The sequence below is a fragment of the Carassius carassius genome, chromosome 33 (assembly GCF_963082965.1).
Source record: "Carassius carassius chromosome 33, fCarCar2.1, whole genome shotgun sequence".
NCBI classification, from domain to species: Eukaryota; Metazoa; Chordata; class Actinopteri; order Cypriniformes; family Cyprinidae; genus Carassius; species Carassius carassius.
The window spans coordinates 15,866,139-15,890,525 of record NC_081787.1 but is presented as its reverse complement, the minus strand read 5'-3'; the positions used below and the strand labels follow the sequence as shown (position 1 = coordinate 15,890,525).

Here is a 24,387-nt window from a genome sequence, read left to right as displayed (position 1 = left end):
AAAAAACAATAATTAAAAACACTTAAAACAATAGTACAATATAAATATTAAGTCATGATTAAGCATAAAATAATATTTCAAATGGATTTTATGTGCTTACATAATACATTTATAGTTATTTCAGTATTATTATATATTATGGTCTCATTAATATTTTTTGAGTTTTAGATTAGGTTTTGGTAATTTTGTTTAATATTTCTATTTAGCTTTCATTTATTATTCTTATAACATATATTCATATAACATTCATTCACTGATTTGTGCTGCGCAGCGTCTTTACACACAGACACGTGTGACATCATATACCTCTGTAAATCAATACAATTTAAATTCACGTCTCGCACACTTCAATGCACTTTGATTGGAACATATATGTTCGCTTCGAACTGGAATCATGGCGGAATATCCTGTGATGTCCACTTCACAGGGCACTTATGTTCAAATAAAACAAACGTCTGAAGCGCTAAAAGAAACATAAAAAATGTTCAGAGCAGTGGGGCGCGAGGACTGGAATTGAGAACCGCTGGGTTAAGGTTAGGTTAGGGTTAAGGTTAGCCTAACCCTAAAGAAACATTTCTAATTTTAGTTCACTTTTTAAGTTTAAGGTTTTTATCTGATATTTTTAGATTTTATTTCATTTCAATTAGAAAAATAAATAAATAAATCATTTTAGTTAACAAAAACAGAAAATGGATAGGATTTTTACTTCTGGACTGGCTGTTGCTCTCTAAATGACATTAGCAGGAGTACCAAAATACTATTAACTGTACAAAAATACTATTAATCTAATAACTAAAGTAAATTGTGTCAGGGAAGTCTTTTTTTCAAAGCCCAGAAATCTGCTCCAAGGCTCTTTGATGCTATCACAATTGTAAATTTCCGAGTATCTTTGTTTTGTTGTTTATAATGTACTAACGTTATAAAAATCACTGTATGTTTTTCAAGACTGTAATAAAAGGGTTAACAATGATGTATTAACCAGATAACTCAATTTCCTGTAAAGACATCATTTCTCCCTTCATGTGATACTGAAACTGTAAGGAGCTGATGAAAGACGATGAGTAAGTGTGTGTGTGTACCTGCTCAAAGTGAGAGCGAGGGAGTCGGTTGCGGCTCTGATCTTGTTCTGTGCCTCCACATGGGTCATCTCCTCTGCATTGGCATCAGAGATGGACACCAACCAATCTCCAACACCCACTCCAACCTGGGCCGCCTTACCGCCTGGGGTCAGCTAAAAAAAGCCACAGAGAACAAACATTAGTCAGTCTGTATGTAATGAAATGTCATGAGATGACTAACTACAAACATTTCAAATCTAAACCAGATTTTTACATTTTTTGAAGAAAATATGAGCGGTGCTGAGAACATACACAATACAGGGGTGTTGTGTGAGTGGTTGCCAGGGTACTCTAAAATAAAGCACGATGTTGTGTGGTTGCTGAGGTGTTCTGGGTAGTTACTATGTGGTTGCTTAATGGCCAAAGCCAAAAGTGTTCACCTCCAAGTCTCTATGACTATTTGGGTCTATTTGGGTCCCTACAGTATGTACATCTATAGAAATGTTTCGATCGTTTTCTCATCTGTCAAGTGGAAATTGTAAGTCTCATAGCTTAAAGTGACAGCACACATCTTCTCAATAAGCTGCTTAATTAAAGGTATAATTTCTCTGTTGCATGCAGAAAGGAATCATCATCATTAACTAAAATTTAGACTATAAAAAAAAGTTAATTGAAACAAATAAATAAATTATAAATGTTAGATAAAAATAAAATCTTAAATGAACATTTTGAAATGTCTCCTTGTCAAATAATTGAAATTAACCAAAACTGAAATAAAAATATAAAACTGGAAAGACAATTAATTTAAACTACTAATAAAAATAACAAAAAAAAAAAACACAATTACTGATTATATTCCCAGAGTTTCTGGCCAAATCAGAATTTGTCATTTTAACATATATGTATGACAAAACTACTAAAGAAATAAATTAAAATGAAAACCCAAAATATGAAAATAAAAGCTAATTTATTTAAAATATTAATTAAAACTATAATAGCATATAAATGAACACTGGTAGCATTGTGCAGAGCAAGTTATTAAAGTTTAATACATAAAGTTAGCTTAATTCTTCTTCTAACCCAAGTATTAACTATAGCAATAGAGATGCTTGCATCAACACCACTAATATGAATCTCCAAAAGAAATATACTAATTTATCTGATATCTAAAAGCAGCTGAATGTATTATAATTTGACCTAGATTCTGAATTCTGACCCAGATTCTGCTTATGTAGGCCACCAGTAATTAATGGATGGAACATTTCTCTGAACCTGCAAACCTGATCTATCAAGTCCTTTGTCAATATTTAATCAAGAAAAGAACATTACTTTACAAGCATTCAAAAACACTTTAGTTGCATCAGCTTAAGTGACAAGCATTAGATTTAAAAGCAATATCAGCTAAAAATGGATATTAGCCAACCACACCTGATGGAGCTATTCAACTATTCAACTCCATGTCAACTCTAAAGCCGCAGTGAACGAAGTAGCACCTTCCAATCAAATAAACCCAACCGCACAAGAATAGACACACCTGAGAGGAAGTCAAGTCTACAGCATGGACAAAGAACTCACTATGTAATTCTAAACGCACTAAACCCTGCATCGTAATAAAAAGAAAAGCCAGTCTAAAATAATCCAGCACTTTGATGCAGCATCGACTTTTACAGTCTTACTGTGCAGCGTTTTCAGAGAAGACCGACTTGGCAATGAAATAAACCACAGCATATAAATCACTCAGAAAAAAGCCTGAACCATCGTCCAAAGGGGAAAGTGAAGAGAATAGGGAATTATTCAAGTGCCGGTGTTATATGGAAATGAAGATCCAAATTTTGGAATGTGGAAACTGGTTCTACTGCCGTCTGGAATCAGTGTACAATATGAAGGGGAAATGACATTCTGTGTGTCATGTCTAGGAACGCATGAGTCACATTCACATGTAGCCTATGTCATTGACTTCTGCTAAAGAAGCACAGAAGTCCCAAATTTAGGGTTATCGCTTGTTCACTATTAGAATAACAAAACCAAAATGTGAAATTCCGAGGCTTAGTCTGCATTTTTCTAGGAAAATAACAGCAGAGACCATTTCAGATTACTAAAGAGCAAAGTGTGAACAACTCGAATGACACACACAAGCCAGACCCAAGATCCTGCCAAACTGATCGGCCATAAAAGAAAAAAATCTGTGAACATTCTTTCCAAACCATGTGAGCTCTGCAGAATTTTGGATGAATTTTCTGACATATTGCTGATCTGGCAAGCAGTTTTCGTTGGCTATTAAACATTTATGAGGAAACTTTGCTCAAAACTCCCACAGAAATGGCAAATAGGAAAGTGCAGAGTCTCACACTAAAGCTAAAAGGTACACTTATGAGGTTTTCTTGACCCAAACAGGGAGAATGTCCGTCAGCATTCCCATTCATTTGAACTGCATCTGCTTTGTTTTCATATGGCCATCAATGGAGAAAGATGCTTAAAGAAACAGATGGTGTAGTTTCGACATCTACCAGCAGGGTTAACAAGACTATTAGAAACCTTGACCCTGTGGACTCCAACAGCATCACCACATTTGGCAACAAATAAAAGCAACTCAAAATTCAAAATGCTGTGCATCATTAACAGCACTCAGTGTGTGTAATAACATAATAAGACATTTGGTGGTAACACCCTAATGAGATCCAGCTTTTGCTGTTGGCATGCATTTGAATGCACATGGTCTATCCTCATGTCTATATAAAGCTGTACTCAGACCTTCAACATCTGCCCTGGACATTTCAGGCTCCCTATCCCTCCATTCTCCAAGTTCCACCACATTTCCTGTGTCGGCTGCCTGCTATTCACTTCAACAAACATTTACAAGTCTTCTCTGCTGAGCTCAAAATAGAAACCTGGAGTTGGACTGCACTAGGGGAAGAGAACAAAAGTTATTGTCCTCCTGCCTCTGCACTCAACAGCCCGTTTGAGACCATGCAAATATTTATGAAACATAAGAAGGATTGTGACGTCGAGAGGACATCATGAGGAAATGGCTGGGTCTGAATAACAAACCCGCAGAAAGTCCTCCACCAGGTGTAGCACTCTGGGAAGCATACAGGAAACAGACCAGACCAAAAGAGATCTTAAAGGCAGTGTTTAAACAAAAATCAACATTTTGTCAACATTGTTATTCTTAAACCATTTCGAGAAAAAGCCTAATAGTGATTTTCCTGTTAAAAATTGTGATTTAAAAGGCATTTAAAAAGGTTTTCTACGCTTGATTGTAGAAATGCACAATTTGGCCAAAACTGTTGCAATTACATATCAATATTATTACAGTAATAATAATAATAATAATAATAAAACAAAATAAGGAATATAACTGTTGTAATATTTCACTGCAAAAGAAGAATGATACAATAATTGTATTATATTTATGACATTTATTATAATTTTATTTATCGTACAGCTGAAAAAGCTTCTCACAAATCTTTTGTCGTCAACAGTCTGGTCATAGATGCTTTTCAAAAGTTTGGGAAGATGGTTGGTGCATGTTGTTTTCCAAAACTGTTATAAGCAACCCAAATTGAGCTGCCTGAACGTTTAAAGGTCCCATGACATGAAATTTTCACTTTCTGAGGTTTTTTAACATTGATATGAGTTCCCCTACCCTGTATATGGTCCCCAAGTTTCTAGAAATTGTAATCGGTGTAAATCGAGATTTTGCTATCTTTCTCTGCCTTTGAGAAAATGGAAGCTCAACCTCTTTCTCTGCTTTGCCCGCCCAAATATTTACATATAATTCAGTCACAATGTCAGCACAGGCGTTCCTACAGGCTTTTATGATATGGATTCGACAGCACCGGCACAAACAGTGAGTAACAGTGTTCATTAATGCCTGATCTGTGATCAGTGATTTCTGATGTGTAGCTAATCATTCAAGTTCACACAGACTTTCTTTCTAAATCGTTCAATACTGTTTATGCATCAGTGAATCAAGCCAGTGACTAAACGATCAACTTCACGTTGTTTCTCTTAGTAGCATGAAACAAATCTGTTATTTAAATTGCGATTAAACGCTCCCTTAATTTTTTTCCGGAGCTGTCACACATCGCGAGTATATCTGCACACTTGCCTAAACTGAATGACGCTGTTATGCTGCACAACAAAGCTTTTACTGTATTCATGTGTTTGCTGTTAGTTGTGGTGAAAGCATTTTGTGAGAGAAAATGCATTGCAATAATGACGAGATCACTGCATTCACGCGATAAACAGACTCTGTCTACTCAATGCTCTTCACTGCAGCCTTTCATGTGATGGGAAAAGATCGAAAAAAATTATTATATGATCAACACTTCCACGATTCGTTAATCTCGACAGCTGTAATAGTAAAAATATAAATATATATTTGAGAGGGGTTCCACATGTAATACGCATTTCGAATGCAAAGATGTCAGCCAATCACAACAGTTGTCGTTTACTCGGAGTCTCACAGCAGACACGCCCCTTCAAACAGAGCAATCAAGCCAGAGGGCTAAAATCAGGATATCAAAATGCTTTTTATTTCTAAATTTTAAATGTAAAAATCATACTAACAATATAAGTACACCTCAGGAAACATTACAAAAAGCATTTTAAAAAAAAGAAAATAATCCATGTCATGGGACCTTTAAAAAAAGTAATAATAATAATAATAAACATGTCCTGCTTCACTCTTCACTCCATGCAGCCTTTTCAAATTGACAAGTCAAAATTGCAAATTCAGTAATATAGCCCTACATCATGTTATTTAAAGAAAGAAAATGCAAATAAAAAGTAAGATAAGCAGAATGTTGACACTGTTCTTTTACATTCAGTGGAAGCGAATAGAGACCAGGGAGCTTTAAAGTAAAAAATAAAAATTAACACAGTCTGAACTTAACAGTGAGACTTTGCATACTATTCACTTGCAATGAGAAAGAGCATTGCAATATCTTGCCTAACATCCATTTGTGGTCTATGGCAAAAAAACTAAACAAAAAAAACCCTATCACTTCAAAAGTAAACACATGGAGGAACATAAGCACAACAGAAAATAAATAAATGTAGAGACACAAAGGAGCAGGAAAGAAGACAAGGGAAATGTGTATGGTTATGTATACAGATAAAGCTGATGGACACGACCACCTGTGTTCCTGGCTCAAGTTCAGAGCCCAGCTGTTCCTTGACTTGATTCTGGTGGCAGTAAAGAGCTGCGCTAAGACATTTTACAAGTCAAAGGGGGACGAGTTGAGAAACCTTAAACCTTCTGACATCAATATACAGGACGACACAAGAAAATAAACTTGTATAAACAGCTAAAAATGAGGAGGTTATCCATTTTAGATGTTTAAGGCGGATGATATGGGTCACAATCAAGAACAATAATAAAAATAAAAAAAATCTATAGAAATGTTTAGATCTTGGATATCTGATGCTAAACGGTCTTTAAAATCATGGCCCATTTACAATTTTCTCTCTTCCAGACACACAGCGGCCTGTCCTATTGTCCTCAATGGTGCTGAAAGTTAATGTGGTGATCCTAAAGACCACCCTTGTACTGACCCTTAAAATCACTGCTGCATTTCACTTTCCATTTCCTTATGGGGGGCTGTAAGACTCCGGGCCTCTGTGCAATTGCGTCAGCTGAAACGAGTGAGCCATAAATATCTTGGATGTAAGAGCCAATCTTTAAACCAAACCGTCTTCAGAGGTCTCCTAGAGCAGCCACTGTCACACTAACAAGCCCCCCAAAAAACAAATATATATAAAGACAAACTTGTTAAAATTTAAAATTAAATGTATGCATTTAGCAGACGCTTTCATCCAAAGCGACTTACAGTGCATTCAGGCTATCAATTTTTACCTATCATGTGTTCCCGGGGAATCAAACCCCCAACCTTGCGCTTGATAGCGCAATGCTCTACCAATTGAGCTACAGGAACACTGTTAAAATGCCAAATTCTGATTTGGCCAGAAACTCTGGGAATATGAGCAGTAATCATGTTTTGTTTTTTTTTACTGCCAAAAGTGAAAATTATGTCATTGTTTACTCACTCCCATGTTTCAAAACTACACTTTTTTTTCTTTTTCTCTCCCTTGGGAAACAGTTCCTTTTTTTTTTAAAGGAACTTCTTACAATGACAAAGTGAATTATTAAACTGACAGCCAGTAATCTTGAAAAAGCGGCACCGTCTCAGTCTCTGTCCGACACAGGTGAAATAATCATAATGCTGGTATAAGGTATAATAAGGTACAATTCATATGTCTTCATTAAATAACTGATAAAGTAATTTAAACAAGTTTCTGTGAGACATAATTTCACAAAAAAAAGTCACCGCGCTCTCCCTTTCTTTCCGAAAAAGCAAATGGCTTCAAATCACATTGTGTCTGCACTATAAGTGAGCTGCATGCTGCACAGTCGACACAGGAATTGTCACTTGCACTATCAAGCAGTGTCGGATCGTAACTAAAGTTTATAAACTGCATTTTTTTCTTTTTAATTCTTGACAGTGTTTAAACCATTTAATGCTTGAGCGCTCTCCTGGAGACCGTGAGCTTATGCACACTTGCAGCGCACACACATAATGCCAGTTTCACATTAATTTGTTTGCAGTGTGTATGTGGCACGTATTTTTTATGCGCTAATGTTAAAGCATCTAGGAGTGCATTTAGGAGCGGTGAAGTTGAAAAAGCATTTTGAGTAACAATGTTTGGATTTAAAATCAAACTAATGGATAAATGTTGTTAACGTAGTAAACAGCCACAGAACAGGAGCAGACTCCTGTGTGAAAGCACAGTCCGTGCTGCTTCTGTACCACACATGGACTACAAAACTAAACACACATGGACTAAAATATATGGAATTATATTTGCTTAAAAATGAACGTAACTTTATAAAACTGAACATAACTTTTTCAGAAACTATCAAAAATATGCCATTACAAAAGAGTGATGTCTGTACTTCCAGGTCAGAGAGCACCTGTCCATCAAAAGCTCACTATCCAATCAGGGTAGATCACTGTTAAGCCCGCCCCCACGACAGGTTTGTGTCAAAACACCTAACGAAAAACTGCGAAGCTTAAGCGAAATATGTGGCAATGCATTCAGAATCCACGATTAGCGAAAACGAATCTTTGAAAAACATTAACAAAGAATGAAGCATATTTGAAGAGCCTGTTAAATTTGTGCAACTGAGTTTAACATTTTCATTATATTTTTCTTCTTTTATAATGGCATATTTTTGATAGTTTCTAAAAAAGTTATGTTCAGTTTTAAAAAGTTACGTTCATTTTTTTTAAGCAAATATAATTCCATAAAAATATCGGTATCGGTGATCGGATAGGCAGATCTTTCTCTGACCAGCCTCACAAAATATAATATAATATAATATAAATATTTAAAACAAAAGCTATTCTTATTAACTTTTTATTCATCAAGAATCCTAAAAAAAATAATTGGTTTCCACAAAAATATTAAACAATATAACCAATTTCAGCATTAAGAAAATACAATAGGATCATCTTCTGCTTTGCCATAACAGGAAAAAATTACATTTTAAAATATATTAAATTAAAAAACTTAATTTAAATTGTAATAATATTTTACAATATTACGGTTTTTGCATTTATTTATTTGTTTGCATTTTTGATCAACTATATGCAGCATTGAGCGTAAAAGACTTCTGTGACGAGTGGGGCGGGGCCGAGTGACGTGGGAGCGAGGCCGGTGGAGTGATTGGAGATGAACTACACCTGTTCGACCCGCCGGTCTCGAGGCCCACGGAGGAGATGGAAGGATATAAAACTGGAGCGACGACAGTGAAGGACGAGAGAGGACCAGGCCTGGGCTTTTAGTTGTGTTTTGGTTTTTATTTGCGCACACCAGTCGTCCGTGAGGGGCTGGTGCGCTGTTTTGTGTTTATTTTGAATTATTAAATGTCGTTTGATTGTCCGCCGGTTCCCGCCTCCTTCTTGCCGATGACTAGGATGTTTTTATCATTACTTCTTTCTAAACCAAATCATCAGAATTTAAGGTCTGTTTTGCTTCAAGAAAAATACTTTATACTCTTATATCTTCAATAAATTGGATTAAGTCAGCTCTTAAGAGCACACTAGCATGTAGATGGCCTCAAAGCTAGAAGACATTGACTAAAAGCCACACAACTCTAACTTTAATTTGATGGGGTCTCTAACCTTCAGAGTCATACGCACAAAGTAATAAATGTCTAATAAGGGAGCAGAAATGAGGGAGCAGACCAGCTTCAGTTCGGTTTAATGTCACAGAGCTGGAACCCCAGGGAGCAAAATCACAAAAGAAAAACTCAAACTGCGGTCTAATCTTCTAAAGATTACATCATATATAATTTTCTAATTGCAGTTGTGTTTAATTTCAGCTGAATGGCATGTTGCCTGCTAATGCAAACCAGATGGACATCCACTGACGCAAATACAAATCATAACATTTGTACACTGAAATGATTACATAGCTAGTACACAAAGATCCATCCTTCTCTTTGCATGTCATCTGTAGGTTTCATGTTGATTTCACCATGAAAGTATTCCTTTGAGGTTCAAGAAGCACGTCATCTGGTTTTGGGAATGATCTGAGATATTAATGGACAGTGGGTGCAAAAGTAGACAAAGGGCTGCTCTGTTGCCAGGAATAGGATGCAGTGTTAAAATGCCAGGAATGCTTAAGAAATGTGCTGATGTGTGAAATGAAAAGTGAACAGGAGGAGGAGAAGGAGGAGGAGGAAGAGGAATAAAGGAAAATGGAAATATTAAGGCCAAACCAGTTTCCAAATGCCATCAGCTGATGAACTGAATTCCTACTTATGACATGGGAAAAACCGGAATGCTAATGCTGTGAGACTATATTAGGAGACTGGAGTGGGTTTTTTAAGCATTATGTGGTTTCTAGGGTGTTACTTAATGAGTTTGGTCCCTCATTTAAAAGGCACCGTTCACCCAAAAATTATATTTGTTGATCATATAAAGCAATCGTATCTCTTCACAAGACTAGGATTAAACCTCTTGATTCATATGGGTTTGTTTTACAACGCCTTTGTTTTACAATGTTATTGTTACCTGGCCTTTAAATGGAGAAACACTTACATGAGTGTAATAACATGAGTAAATAAACCGTTCCATTCCATCACTCTCCTGTTTGAATGGACCGGCCTAATGCGCCTAAGCCCATAAAACCTCACTCTTTATCATCTTTGTTCTCCTACTTAGGAGAAGTGGGGAAACAGACCACCTGTCTTCAAATTAATCCACTTTATAACCTGTGGACAGAGCATATCTTCATTACCTCATGACCTGTTTAGACCCAGCGTGATTTAACACTGCGTAACTTGACATTTCAGCACAGTAAGAGGGCGTTGACTTTCGGCAAGCTGAATGAACCTCCGCCCTTCATATCTGACTAACAAATAACCTTTAACAGCATATTATAATGTGAAACGACAGAACAAACACACCTAATGATTCACCTCCTGTCACGCTAATGACTCACTGATGTCACCCTGAACACAGGAAGCCGTCTGGCTCTAACATTCCTTTGAAAATTCATTTTCACGTCTGTCAAGAGGTTAGGGCGATGGAGGAATGAAGTGTTATTTTACTGTGATGTGCCAAACCTATAACACGTTCCAGTGTAGGTGATGTGATTAGTATTAAGGTAGTAAATGGTAATCACAAGCCAGTTTGGTCCTTAGAGTCATTTTGAGGCCTTCCATTGAGAGCTTTCAAGTGAATAAATGATACATCTGAATGGACTTCTCTCTACTTTAAGCAATTTTCCATTTCTTTCAAGCAACGCAGAAGCGGTTCCTGCAGTTTCACTCAAAAATCAGAAGATAGCCTTCATTTTTAAAATGATAGGCATCATTTTTTGCCATGTTAGCTCTAAAAAAAAAAAAAAAAAAAAAAAGTGAAGTGACATTCAGCCAAGTATGGTGACCCATACTCAGAATTTGTGCTCTGCATTTAACCCATCCGAAATGCACACACACAGAGCAGTGAACACACACACACACTGTGAGCACACACCCAGAGCAGTGGGCAGCCATTTATGCTGCGGCGCCCGGGGAGCAGTTGGGGGTTCGATGCCTTGCTCAAGGGCACCTAAGTCATGGTATTGAAGGTGGAGAGAGAACTGTACATGCACTCCCCCCACCCACAATTCCTGCCGGCCCGGGACTCGAACTCACAACCTTTCGATTGGGAGTCCGACTCTCTAACCATTAGGCCACGACTTCCCTCACTAGCATGAGGAGATGCCGGTATCTGTTCAATCCTGACATTAAATAATTCTTCATAAACACAAGATCCTGCACTGCCCTTTATGAGAAGCTTAATCGGGTCAGGAATGACACGCACAGACAGGCTCCTCTATTGCAAAACATCTGGCAGCAGCAAGCATCTTTACGACCGGCTCTCACACTGATGGATGAAGTCACCATTTTGACTGAAGCGGACATTTAAGGGAACGTTAGTGCAAGTCATCCGCCCCGACAGATGTCTGAGAGCTAAACAGATGTGCATGGCTGCAGGTTATAAATCTAGCTGATATTGTCTCCTTAATATTTAGAAGCTGATATTCACAAACCAATTTTAAAGCATTAAATTAGACATCCATTACCAAATGGTAAAGCTTTCAGGATGCTTTGAGAGTCACAATGTTTACAATATGTACTCAGCCAACAAATAGCTTGCTTGTGCTTTCCTGTGCATATCAATCTAAGATAAAAGAAAGTATTTTAATATGAAAATGTACAGGCAGCATCTTCATCCAAACCAAGGTCTCATGTTTTCATATACATACAAAACGACCTTTAAGATTCGCAACAGCACTAGCTACCAGAGCTTGTGTCTATACTTCAAACAACACTGCTCATATAAGGAATGGAAATTCTGCATCTGGACCTTATCTGTTCAATATGCTCCATTGGAGGTTTCCATTAAGACAGGATTCAATGACCTTAAAGAGAGAACAATACATGCTGGAAACTAAACGAAGCATAACATATCCTTGTGAGGAGACATCAGAATGGAGTTCTGAAGCAGCCCTTTTCTTATGGGGTTGATATCAAGCGGTGACATGTTTCTGAAGGAATGCAAGTGTTGAAATAGACCTCACGAAGCACCGAGCACACTTTTCTCATTAACTCGATTGCATTTCCTTATGAGGCGTGTTTGATGCCTTTCTGCGTGCAGAAAACACCTTGAGTCAGTGATGGGTTTACATGATCTAAATTAAGTCTGCGAAACGCCTTGTTCATTTGTCAAACTGAAAAGGGAACAAATGAGATGAATACATAATTTATAAGCAGCTAACAGCTTAAGCTTTAATCAAAACATGTCTAATACCCATCACTACATCCTAGATGGAGGTCACTTACTCTTGACACGGTCAGGGGCATGTTGAAGTCCTTGCCTCCCTGAAGGCGAAAACCCCAGGGAGCAGGTCCATTGAGTGTTACACTATATGTATTCATGGCCTAAAGAGAGAACAAACACAGAAGAAAGATTATAGTTTCATTACATCACAGTAATAATATTATAAGTAATTCAGAGCTCCTAACAAGGCTGAAACCAAAAATTCCAGACCCACGCACGTGAACCATGTCTGGTATGCTGTTGACGTCCATGAATTATACTGAACAAACCTTTTTGGACTGGAAGATACATTGAACAATTATATAGTAGAATATTAAACAATATATAAGATATTCAAATTTACCCTCATTCATACAGTACACTCATAAAGCTATATATATATATATATATATATATATATATATATATATATATATATATATATATATATATATATATATATATATATATATATATATATTCATTACTGAAACCATTTGAAAACACTTTTAATCCTGCGTGAACAATTGTTCCCGGTTAAACAGTATAGTGTTCATGGAGACATTTGAGAACCGACTTATTTAAATTAATTATCAGATAGGTGACAGAAATAAGCACCTATATATTTCCATTGCATGGTGAACTGAAAATTACTGGTCAGTGATACACAATGAAAGTGCACATTATCTACACTCTAGCAAATCTGTGAGTGAAAATGCAATACATTATGACAACCCAGAACATTTTAAAAGCCCAACATAGATTTATAGCACTCAGTGACTGTTCGAATAAAGCATACGCTCAATGACACACTTATGTGTGGTGACAGCAAATTTATTTAACAACTAATGAGCCATTTTATTCCTGAAACACTGAAAAGGTCCACCGCTGGCACCTCCAACACACCATTACATCACTGTGTTAATTATGTTACAGGTTGGTACAAGACCAAATAGTAGCATGCCATAAAACTGAAAGCCAAGGACAAGCAGAAACCCCCAAATTATGGCATTTTCCCCCTCCATGCGACTTATGGTCCTCAAACTCCAGAGGCTATCCTATCCCACATGGAGTTTACCTGTTATAGGGTGGCGTGCCACACACATACCTTATGCCACGGGCCAAACTTGTCACCCAAACCTCCAAAAAACCAAGTGGAAATCTGGCACTGCGAGACAGCCTGACTTTCTCACCACTGGCAAAGCTCAATCCCTCCCCTCATTCTTTGTGACATGGGTTCGCTCCACGTCTCTCTTACTCCACAGGCTATATAAGGAATGTAAAACTACACCAAACTATTTCAGCCCAACACCCACGAGTCACGGAGAGGGGGAACAGAGGCCAAGAGAGGGAGGGAGGGAGGAAGGGAGGGAGGGAAGAGAAAACATCTACTACCTCAGATTCTCTGGCACTAGATGTAACATTTAAACCCATAAACTACTAGAAAAAGTCATCAGAAGGCAGGTTGGATGGGTGGAAAGCCAAATGAACATTTCTCTCAATGCGGAGACCATATGTTTCATGGTTGCACCCACGGTTGGGTATATGACAGCAATTTTGAGAGTGCAGCAGAACTGTTTTGCCCTGCGGCAAAACTGCAATTGAGAATACATTACACATTCTGAATGGTCTTTTCACACTGTGCGAATAACATATGTTTTAGATGGCAAAACCATTACCACCCAAAGCAGGTTATGTCACTGAATAAAATTTGAGAGGACAAAACCAAAACTGTTGAGAGGACACTGTACTTTCTCAAATGTCTCTTTTCTGGTGCATTTCAATTTTCAACTGACTACCTGCAATTTCATACAGTCCTTTGTTAATAATAATAATAATGATAATAACTTAAAATTATAACTTAAAATTAAAATAACATTAATTCAGAAGTCTGACATTTCATCTCCTAGGGTGAATAAGTACTGATAAAGCTGAAAAAGCAAATAAACTATGCATAAACCATTTAAGTGTTCAAGAAGTCTGAACTAATTTCTATCAATGGGGTTATGTGAGGGCAAGAATAAATCCTGTAATTTGCAATCTGCTTGCAACTCAGTAGTGACCTATAAACTACACATAAACTATAATAATTTGTATAAGTTAACTTTTTTCTTCAATAAGAGGACATAAGACAAAAGTCGAGACCTTTGATAATTAGCAATAAAACCTGCAGTAAACTTGGATTTAACTCTGTAATCATGACATAACAAAAAAAAAAATTAACAATAAAGTTCTTCACAGAATCCATATTAGAAGCAAAACCACATTAAAATGTAAACTAATGTATTGTTAGTTAAAAAGTACCAAAGTAACCAGCGCATTCAAATGAAATGACTGTATCAACATGCAAGACAAATTATAGCAATCTTAATTACCTCATAAATCAAATACGCACAGCTCAAACTGATCGTAACCGGTTATAACCTTCTGTAATACTTCTCATTACAGAGACTATGTAACCTAGAAACGTGATACAATCTTCGTTAAAGCTCGGTTGCAGCCAGTACATCCAAAAAGAAGTTTGGAAGCAGTGCGTTTACCTCTTTCTGATCGGCAGACATCGCAGCCTACTGTCTTCTCTGATGGGCTGTTACACGGATATCAAGTAAACTTCACAACTTTATGGACTTGGGCGTCAGGTCGCGCGCAGAAGCCGCAGGTTTTCCCTGTTGGATTTCTTTTAGTAGGACTCTGATTATACGTCATGCATCACGTGCTCGGTGGGCGCGCCCCCGTGGCCAGACTAGCATATGTTCTATGATGTGTTTGAGTTTGTATATAAATTCAAATGAGTCCCTCCAGCAGGTACACGTCTTTGTTTTGTTGAATACAGCCACAGTTGTTGTTTTTTGTTTGTTTTTTTAGTTTTGACTTTTATTTTATTTACTCTAATAAATTATATCAAATAGATATTTTTAGCAAAATATTGATTTCTTTATTTTCCAACAATAATTTGGCTTTTGTGAAATTCTTTAATGTATTTGTTTGTTAATATTTCAGTAGGATACTATTATATTGTTATATTTTCTAAAGATTCATTCTTAAAAAAATAGAAAAAAAAAATATGGCAACACTGTACTGCAATGGACAATGGTAATATATATATATTTTTTTATATATAACATTTATAACAGTTATTTATTTTTTATATAAAATTATGAGTTTCTTTTCTATTTAAATACTTTATTTTTTGTTTTAGAAATTACTAGATTTATATACTTGGAACTCATACAAAACAAAAATATGTCCATCCCTATCATTTCGCCTTCCCTGAAGGCTAACTCAATCTAAATCTCATCACATGGAAGAGCTAACTCTGCACTCTTCCTATTGCCTTTCCATTACATATTGCTGTATTCATCTTCTGAAAAGAAGAAAATATTTTGTTATTTATACATAAATACAGCTATACTACACTAAACACTTCAAATAAATAAATAACTGCAGTCGTATTATTGATGCTACTATATATAAATAAATTCCATTGCGGAAATACATTACTACAATTCCACTGTGCATCACCATATGGCAACGTACCTATTTTTCAGTATGTGTTGCCATACTGAAACGTCGATATTGTCTCAATTTACAGTAAAACTATGTTAGACAAAGTTAAGTTGTTTATAAAGAAAATATCTAATTTTCTTAATAAAAGATGCTGCAAAAATTCTCCTTGAGAATCTTTAGAAAAGTTAATACAGCAATTTCTGGAGCACTTCAGCAGGTGTCTTCCATTTGATGGTGACAGAGGGGAAAAAAGAGTTTTGTACAGACATTCAAATGTCAAGTGTCCTAGATTTTTTTTTCCATAATAACAATAACAAATTTGATAAATTAATTATTGCCATATGGCAAGTCCATACCGTAAAGGGTTAAAGATCATTTTTATAACAAATAGCTTCCATAAACATTTTTAAAGATGAAAAAAGGTAAACAAATCGCATCACAGTAAATCAAACACATTAAATCGAAGTCTGCATTTCGTACTGTCTCCAGCAGATGGAGACAAAGCACCACAAATCTACTGCGCGTTCATATTATTGTTACAGAAATTTTCCCAGCCCTCCCAACAAGAGCTGCGTGTCATTCAAGTCACAGCCAACCTGCTGCCATAAAAAAAGTAAAAACCATTGTACATACTTTTACAACGCACCGGTCTGTCTATGTTTGACCTTCAACAACTAATGTAAGTTAATTTTTCCTTTAAACACTCCAAACTTGCTTGAAGAACAAAACAGCTGGAGGGTTTTAGTGCAGCTTTACACGGAAGCCGGTGTTACTTTGTTAAACATGGCTGACGACTTTGGCTTTTTGGCCTCCGACAACGGAGTTCATGCAGTGGAAGATCCGGCCGCGGCGTTTCTGGCCCAGCAGGAGAGTGAGATCGCCGTGATAGAGAACGACAGCTCCGGATTCGGTGCTCTGGAGGACGGCGGACCTACGCCCGCGAACACGTACACGGCGTTCGGAGGTAAGTAACTGTGTCACGCTGGCCTGCTTGCTTGTACTTCAACATTATTATCATTATACGCTTTTTATTATATTATTATACGAGTATACGACTCTTCACGCTTTTATTTAGTGTAAACGTAATGTGAAATCTTATTACAGTATCCTTCTTACATATAAGTGCCAGTAGTACCATATTTTGGACATACCATGTTATTATTGGAGTACAATGAATGCCATATCTCTTACCAAAAAAGTACCATGGTTTTTGACAATTCCTTAAAAAAAAAAAAAAACCTGGCAGTGCTGAATTTATTTATCGATATTTACAAGTGCAGAATCCCATAATATTTACCCAAAACATATTATATTATATTATATTATATTATATTATATTATATTATTTGAAAGTACCACAGCAATACCACATGATAGTGCACATTAATTCAACGACTTACAACAAAAACATTCACAATTACAAGTTTACAAAATAAAAACTATATTTCTTGTTTGCTCATATTAATCATTATTATTTATAATAACAATTTAGCAAAGATGCTCTAATATGAATTGTGTTGGAAGTGATCTACAAGCATAATCGTCATCATCATCATCATCATCAAAATTATCCATAAACTGACAGTTGTGGAGAGAGATTATTTATGATTGACAACCACCACGAAGACTCTGATATATATATTTGGATATTTGAGATTTATTTAGTGAATAAAGGGAACTCCAAACTAATGCGCACCAAATCAAGTTTTCTGGTCGAAGTTTTTCAGTAGTCTAACATGACATGTTCAGCTTTAACGCTGGAGTTAAAGTCACACCTGTCACACTATCAAGTTAAGACAAGCAAGCAAACTGGAAAAGCGCCTGCACCTGCAGACTAGATCCAGAAATAGTGAGAGAGCTCTTTACATACTCACGGTCCAACAAGGTGTGCTGCATTCCACTGATGCTTGTCAGGTTTCTATAGTCAACGTAGCATAGAAACTGTTGCCCAACAAGTGCTTAAACTCATGTTGTTTCTTCTACTTGAGCGCAGGTGATTTTGGAGAAGCACCAGCTACTGCTTTAAACGGAGATATGTTTCAAGTGAGTGTGGTTAGAAAAGCAACAGATCTTGTCGTATTAAATGCTCTTGTTTGTTGTACTACAACACAGCTGGCAACTGTGCCAGGAACGGACGTTGTTAACGTTACATCACTTGTAACATTAGGAAACCAACGGCTCAACTGACAGCTACTCCGCCATTGCTCAAGTCGACATACAGAGACAAGAACCTGAAAGCCTGCGCAAATGGAGGGAGGAACAAAAGGCTCGGCTGGAGGAATTAGGTACTGAATAATTCGAAATAACTGTCAGTACGAAGTTGTGCTTTTTGTGTTTGTGTGTTACAAACAGGATAGTCTGCCAAGTTCAATTAAGACAGTTATTTGGCTTCAATATCAGAATATAACATGTAGGAAATTTCTCTGGCGAAAGTCTTGGCTTTTGAAAACTTTATTTTATTTAAAAAGCTTACTGTTTATATTTATTTTAAAACCAGACAATTAATAGTGCTTTTGACAAATATGTTTAAAGTTATCCAGTTTATTGCACAAAAAGCTGGTCTCTTATAACAGTAGCCAACATTAACAAAATGTTACAAATAAGAAAAGGTACGCTTCAGTGGAAAAACAGTTAAAAGTCTTTATTCAAGTAGCTGATTTATAATAGGAATGTGAATAAAAAATAAAAAAAAACAAAGGAAAAAGACAAATGTGTTATTATCTCACATATGAGGATACGTCTTGCTTGATTGCTTATTGTTTATTTATTACTTAAAAAGAAAAAGAAAGACATTTAGCAATTTGTGTGTTGTGTATGAACTTTGTCTGTTTTCCGATGTGCAGATGCAGCTTCTACAGCAGCTGAGGCTGTGTGGAGGGAGAAGGCCCGGAAGGAACTGGAGGACTGGCATGTACACCAGACTGAACAGATGGAGAAGAATAAAGCCAACAACAGGTAACATCCAGGCTTCTTTGATCGAGCTCTATGTGTTTGTTAGAGAAAATTAGGACGCAGACAGCTGTGAACCACCAGTCCATACGAGAAAAGACTTGTAATGGAGAACTAAAAAAAAAGAATAATAATTACAGTATAGTCTGTGTGTGAATTTATAGCAGAGAGATACAAATGCACATGTCAAGTTAAATAATCAATAAAGGAATGTTCCAGGTTCATTGCAGGTTAAGCTCTTAAAAACTGTAGACTTCTTCCCCAGAAACAAAAGTCTTATTTAAAGTAATGCACTTACAATTAGTGGGAGTCTTCTTGGTGTCATAAAAAGTATTTGATGTACAGCTTGTGTGAGACTGACTTTCTTCTTATGTATCTCTCTCTCTTTTACTCTCCGGCTCCCATTTTTCTCTTCCTTTCATTTCTCTTCTTTTCTTTTTCTCTTCCTATTGTCCTGCCTATTTGTGCATTAGGATCGCTGATAAGACTGTCTACAAACAGCCCAACTCTGATGCCATAGACTTTGTGTATGTTTAATGCAAATCAGTGAAATTGCACGTTCTTGCACTCAGTTTCTTGCTTGCATCACATAAACATTCATTCAAAAGTTTGAGGTCAGTATGATTTTTTCAAAAGAAAAGTCCCCTATGCTCTCCAGGACTGCATTTATTTGATGAAAATATATTTATATATACAATTTAAAATAACTATTTTCTAGTTGAATATATTTTAAAATGTAATTTTTTCATGTGACAGCAAATCTGAATTTTCTACTGTCACATGATCCTTCAGAAATCAATCTAATATGCTGCTCAAGAAACATTTTTTATTTTAGAAATTGTGATACATATTTTTAGGATTATTTTATGTATATAAAGTTCAAAAGAACTGCATTTATTTTAAATAAAAAAATAATTTACACTATCTACTGAATGCATCTGTACTGAATAAAAGTATCAATATCTTTAAAAATCTTGAACAGTAGTGTAATCACACACAGGTTTTATTTCTCACTCCATTTAGAGATTGACCAATAATTTGTTCCACCAACATTTTTAACGTTAATCAAACTTTCTACTTACTTTCTTGTTAACAGGTCTATAACGTCCACTTTTCATTCTCTAGTGAAGAACACTTGACTTAGCACACCTACCCAAAAAGATGAAATATTAAGATCAAATATCTTCTGATTGGCTGTTATTGTCAGTTTCACGTTCAGTATGTTTAGACCTGGTTAGGACAGAATATAATCTCTATTATTGGATGTAGAAAATAATGTTGGTCGATCTCTAATTTCATTTGAGATGATGATAAGTGACACGGCTCTTACCTGAGCATCTGTGAAGTGCTGGTTCTCATGATTCTCTCCTATCTGTCCATGTAGAGTGTCAGAGGAGGCCTTCCTCAAGGAGTGCGATGATGACAGTCCTGGAACAGAATGGGAAAAGGTGGCCCGTCTATGCGACTTTAACCCCAAAACCAGCCGCCAGACTAAAGACGTGTCTCGGATGCGCTCCGTTCTTATTTCTCTAAAACAGACGCCTCTGCTTCGCTAACATAACTCCCTCTTGGAATCCCCAGGCTCTCTTTCTTGTTCCCTCTTGCACTTTATTTTAGTGAGGCTTTTGTGGTTTTAAAAAGGGTCATTGAATGTGTATGCTTCACTGTATTTAAACTTCCTATTTAAATACCCTGGTGTTTTGCAATGTCAGAAGACTTTTGCTGTTTCATATGTTGAAGAACATAAGTGTGCCTCGATCATCTGAATACAAATCAAGTTTTTCTCTTAATCCCAATATACATGAAAGGCAGCAGATTAGTAAGTAAAAGTATTTTGGTTAGCTTATGAGTTATTTTCATGATTGTCGGGTTATTTGCAATGCCCACAAACCATTAGACAGCATAACTTCACTGGAACCAGTATCTGTCTTTATTGCCTTGTAAAACAGAAAATGGAAGTGTTTGGTTACAGTCTGCACAGGGACAGTTTAGTTACCATCTCTCACCCGATATAGTATTTTTTTTTCTACCATTTATTTGTCTTCTTAAATTGAATGTCGTGTTGTAATCAGTATCTGGGTTTTGGCATTATCTGGTTTTGTTTATTTTCTGTTCACTGCCAAGAGGGAAGTTACATTTCTGAGCTTGCCAAGGATCTTGTTTTATTCTAGCTCAATTTTCATTATTCAAATCGTTGAGTGCATAATTTAATTCAATGTGCATGTTGCCCATAAAAGCTTCTGGTATACTTTAAATAAATATTTTACAGGAGAATTACTCCGATTTAACCTGCTAATATACCACTGCACAGAAATCATTCATGGCACATTAAATAGCGGTTAATGTTTTCTGTTATGTTACTATATACATAAGGGACTAATAATAATAAGTTTGAACCATGTGCTTGAGTTTGTAATTGTGGCCTTGGTCTACAGCAATGAATCCTGTCCCTAAACTTTCTCACCGAGACAATTACTGTCTATCTGTAGGCCTACATCATTCAAAGCTGCCAAAAGTGCTAGAAATAAAACGTAGCACAGTAAGATAATGCAGGTAGTTTTATTTTTACTTAAAAATGCTGCGATTTAAACATGTACTGCTTTTTGTAGTCCATATGAATTTGTAATCCATCTTATTGCTTCACAGAACACATATACATGTTACAGATTATTTGAATAAGTGAGGAGGCCTTCTTTCTATTGAAAATTTAATTTTTGTTGGCTTTTAAGATTAAACCTTAGTTGCATATTAGAACAAATAATGGTTAATAGCCAAAGAAACCAACTGTATGTTTTTGACTGCTTCAAATAAACTTTGGGTTCTAATTCAACAATCTAGTGAAAATTCATTTGTAGTTTAAATTTGGCTGGATCTCTTAGCCTCTCTTACCTTGACTCCAAAATGTCTCTGAGTCAGTGCAGACCATGCAATAATTATTCTGTATTCAGCAACACGTTAAAATGAACTAATTGAAAAACATATGCTTTCAGATTATATTTATTGTGACTTTTTAAAATGAAATTTACATTTATCACACGTGGAGATGTAATATCACAAATTCTCATGATCAATTCCCATTCGCAAATACACAGCACTTTAAGTAGTCCTTCTTAATACTTACAGAAAATTAAGTAAAAAAAAAAAGTGCACTATAATGTTTGAAGCAATTAACATGGAAAAACAGATACAATGCCTGTCAACCAGACAATTTTGTGACTCTTTAAATTAAATAGTGTGTATAAAAAGGATACTTAACCCAAAAATGAGAATCATCATTTACTTACCCTCAAGTTGTGCCAAACCTGAAGGAGTTTCTTTCTTCTGTTAAGCACAAAAGATATTTTGAAGAATGTGAGTACCGTAACCATTGACTTTTAACAATTTTTCTCCATACTATGAATGTCAATGGCTTTCATCAACTGCTTGGTTACCAGAGTTCTTCAGAATATATTTTGTGCTCAAAAGAAACAAGGAACTCATTCAGGTTGGAAACAACCTGAGGTTCAGTTAATGATTGTAAATTAGATTTTTCATTTTGGGGTGAACTATACCTTTAAATGTTTGTATGAGTGTGGCATATTGATACAATTTGCGAATAGTGCCATCTACCACCTGTAGATCTACAATAAGAGTTCTTACACCGGAACTTTTTTGCAAAGAAAATAAAAATGCAAACAATTGGCATTTAATGTTCAGTTCATTCCATATTCACATGTCACCCATCGACCATAAAAGGCGCTTGTCAGTCTGGTCAAACAGGGTCTGGTGTCTTCTCTTCACTGTTTAGGCTTCAGTGCAGTGGCAGCTACACCCACTATAATAGCAACGACGGTGAAGCCTTGAGCGAAGATACGGGCTCTCATTAGCAGCTGGGACTGTCGAGTTTTACCCCGTCTGAAGGCGCTGAGGCCGTAGATCAATGCTCCTGCTGTTCCCAAACACCCTAAGGAGGAAAATCACAGACAAATCATAGCTATTCTACTGATCTTATACCATACAAAACAAGAACTATGCTTTTACCATACATTACACATTATCAAGTGGTTTGATCTGATACAATCTTTCTGTGAAAGATGTTGAAATATTAAAATTTCTTCTGGCGTAACAGTCTTGCTTTTCAGTTTTTAATGGTTGGTATTTTGAGTAAAGCCCAGCTGGACACATCCAAACCCCACAGCGGGAGAGAAGAGGGTGTTTAGTGGAAAATCCACTGTGTTCTGGGATTCTCGTTGGGATTTAATGTGATTTGATTAGCTTACTACCCACCCGAAACACCACCCTTCACAAGTTTGTGGACAGTAAGGTTTTTGTTGTTGTTGTTGTTTTTTTGTTGTTTTTTTGGTTTAAAAAAACTATATAAAAATATTTCCCATATGCTGTCTTTTTGAACATTCTATTCATTAATTTTAAGAAGCATGTTTTGGATAATGTTAAATGTTTTACTATATATACAGGGTTTATAGAACATGGCATAACGTTATATGTCACTGCAAGATAATCACCTTGATATTAAATGCATGACATTGCACAAATACATTAAGTTTATATAAAGCGCTCTGAATTTGATCTTTAACGGCGTTTATTTGTATTGCTGGTACGTTAACGGAAGTCATATGAAGCTGTATTTGATGTACTTGTGTAACTCACCTATAGGGACGAATGGATTCTCTTTGGTCTTCCTGATGAATTTGTCTTTAAAACTCTCCTCCTTCGCTCTGGCCAGCGGGGTGAAGCCCTCGATAACCGGAGGCTGAGACAAATCAAACACGACGGGTGGAGGAACTGCTTTGGTCGGCTGATCTTGACCAATCGGGGTCGTTGCCGTTGCCATGATTAGAACTTCTTCTTCTTCTTCTTCTTCTTCTTCTTCTTCTTCTTCTTCTTCTGATGTTTATTATATGTTGGCAGACTAGCTTATTAATGCATTACCGCCACCATCTGAACTGGAGTGTGGGCATATATGTATGAATATTACTAAATAATAATAATAATTGTAATAAATAAATGAATAAATAAACATCATCACATTCCTATATAATTTCCTGTATCTTTAAAATATTTTAACAAAGCAAATCTAATATTCCTATTCCCTTTTAGCTTGCTTAATATATCTTCTAACAAAATGCTTCCATCTTCTTCCGTTACTTTAGCTTCTAGCGTTTGTCGTTAATCGTTATATGCTCTATTACATGCTCTCCAGTTTCACAAATCCCACAATGCATGCATAATCCATTCGGAGGTTTCTTGATTCTATTTAGATGTCCATTTAATGCAGTATGTCTTGTTTTAATTCTTATCTTTTTAATTCCATGTCATTGTTACGTATTCCTACTTCCACTTGAATCCTTTACAGATGTCGTCCAGTCTCCCAAAGTTCCTGCAATGCATTTATAAGAGTTTTTCCTAATTATTATTTTTGCTATTACTATTATATTACCCGCAATGTAGCACAGATAAGATAATTGCGGTTACTAGATGCACTTAATGTTCAATTA

The 24,387-nt window shown here is 36.1% G+C and overlaps 3 protein-coding genes across 5 annotated transcripts in view; 1 reads left to right on the top strand and 2 right to left on the bottom strand.

Moving 5' to 3' along the window:
• Positions 1 to 15,135, bottom strand: part of LOC132113838 (PDZ and LIM domain protein 7-like) — a 36,609-nt gene extending 21,474 nt beyond the window's left edge. The window contains exons 1-3 of one of the 2 annotated variants that reach the window (XM_059521858.1): positions 14,977 to 15,135; positions 12,460 to 12,558; positions 1,080 to 1,231 (exon numbers count right to left, since the gene is read on the bottom strand). In XM_059521858.1, coding sequence (XP_059377841.1) covers positions 1,080 to 1,231; positions 12,460 to 12,558; positions 14,977 to 14,997 — 272 coding nt within the window. In that variant the 5' untranslated portion in view covers positions 14,998 to 15,135. Of the gene's footprint in view, positions 1 to 1,079; positions 1,232 to 12,459; positions 12,559 to 13,544; positions 13,699 to 14,976 lie in introns of those variants that run through there. The other variant, XM_059521859.1, reaches the window with a different exon arrangement.
• Positions 15,136 to 16,473: 1,338 nt separating this feature from the next.
• On the top strand, positions 16,474 to 21,725 carry LOC132113834 (clathrin light chain B-like). 2 transcript variants are annotated; one of them, XM_059521854.1, is made up of 7 exons: positions 16,474 to 16,556; positions 16,665 to 16,907; positions 17,937 to 17,986; positions 18,111 to 18,228; positions 18,787 to 18,898; positions 19,366 to 19,419; positions 20,277 to 21,725. In XM_059521854.1, exons 2-7 carry the CDS (start codon positions 16,727 to 16,729, stop codon positions 20,446 to 20,448), a joined length of 687 nt encoding a protein of 228 aa, XP_059377837.1. In that variant the 5' UTR covers positions 16,474 to 16,556; positions 16,665 to 16,726; the 3' UTR covers positions 20,449 to 21,725. The 2 variants fall into 2 exon arrangements, with proteins under 2 accessions (XP_059377837.1, XP_059377838.1); XM_059521855.1 differs by lacking the exon at positions 19,366 to 19,419 and having other exon boundaries at positions 16,478 to 16,556.
• Positions 21,726 to 21,873: 148 nt separating this feature from the next.
• LOC132113835 (HIG1 domain family member 2A-like) lies at positions 21,874 to 23,768 on the bottom strand. The gene is made up of 2 exons (XM_059521856.1): positions 23,540 to 23,768; positions 21,874 to 22,835 (listed from the first exon to the last, which is right to left on the bottom strand). Exons 1-2 carry the CDS (start codon positions 23,721 to 23,723, stop codon positions 22,669 to 22,671), a joined length of 351 nt encoding a protein of 116 aa, XP_059377839.1. The 5' UTR covers positions 23,724 to 23,768; the 3' UTR covers positions 21,874 to 22,668.
• Positions 23,769 to 24,387: the final 619 nt, after the last annotated feature.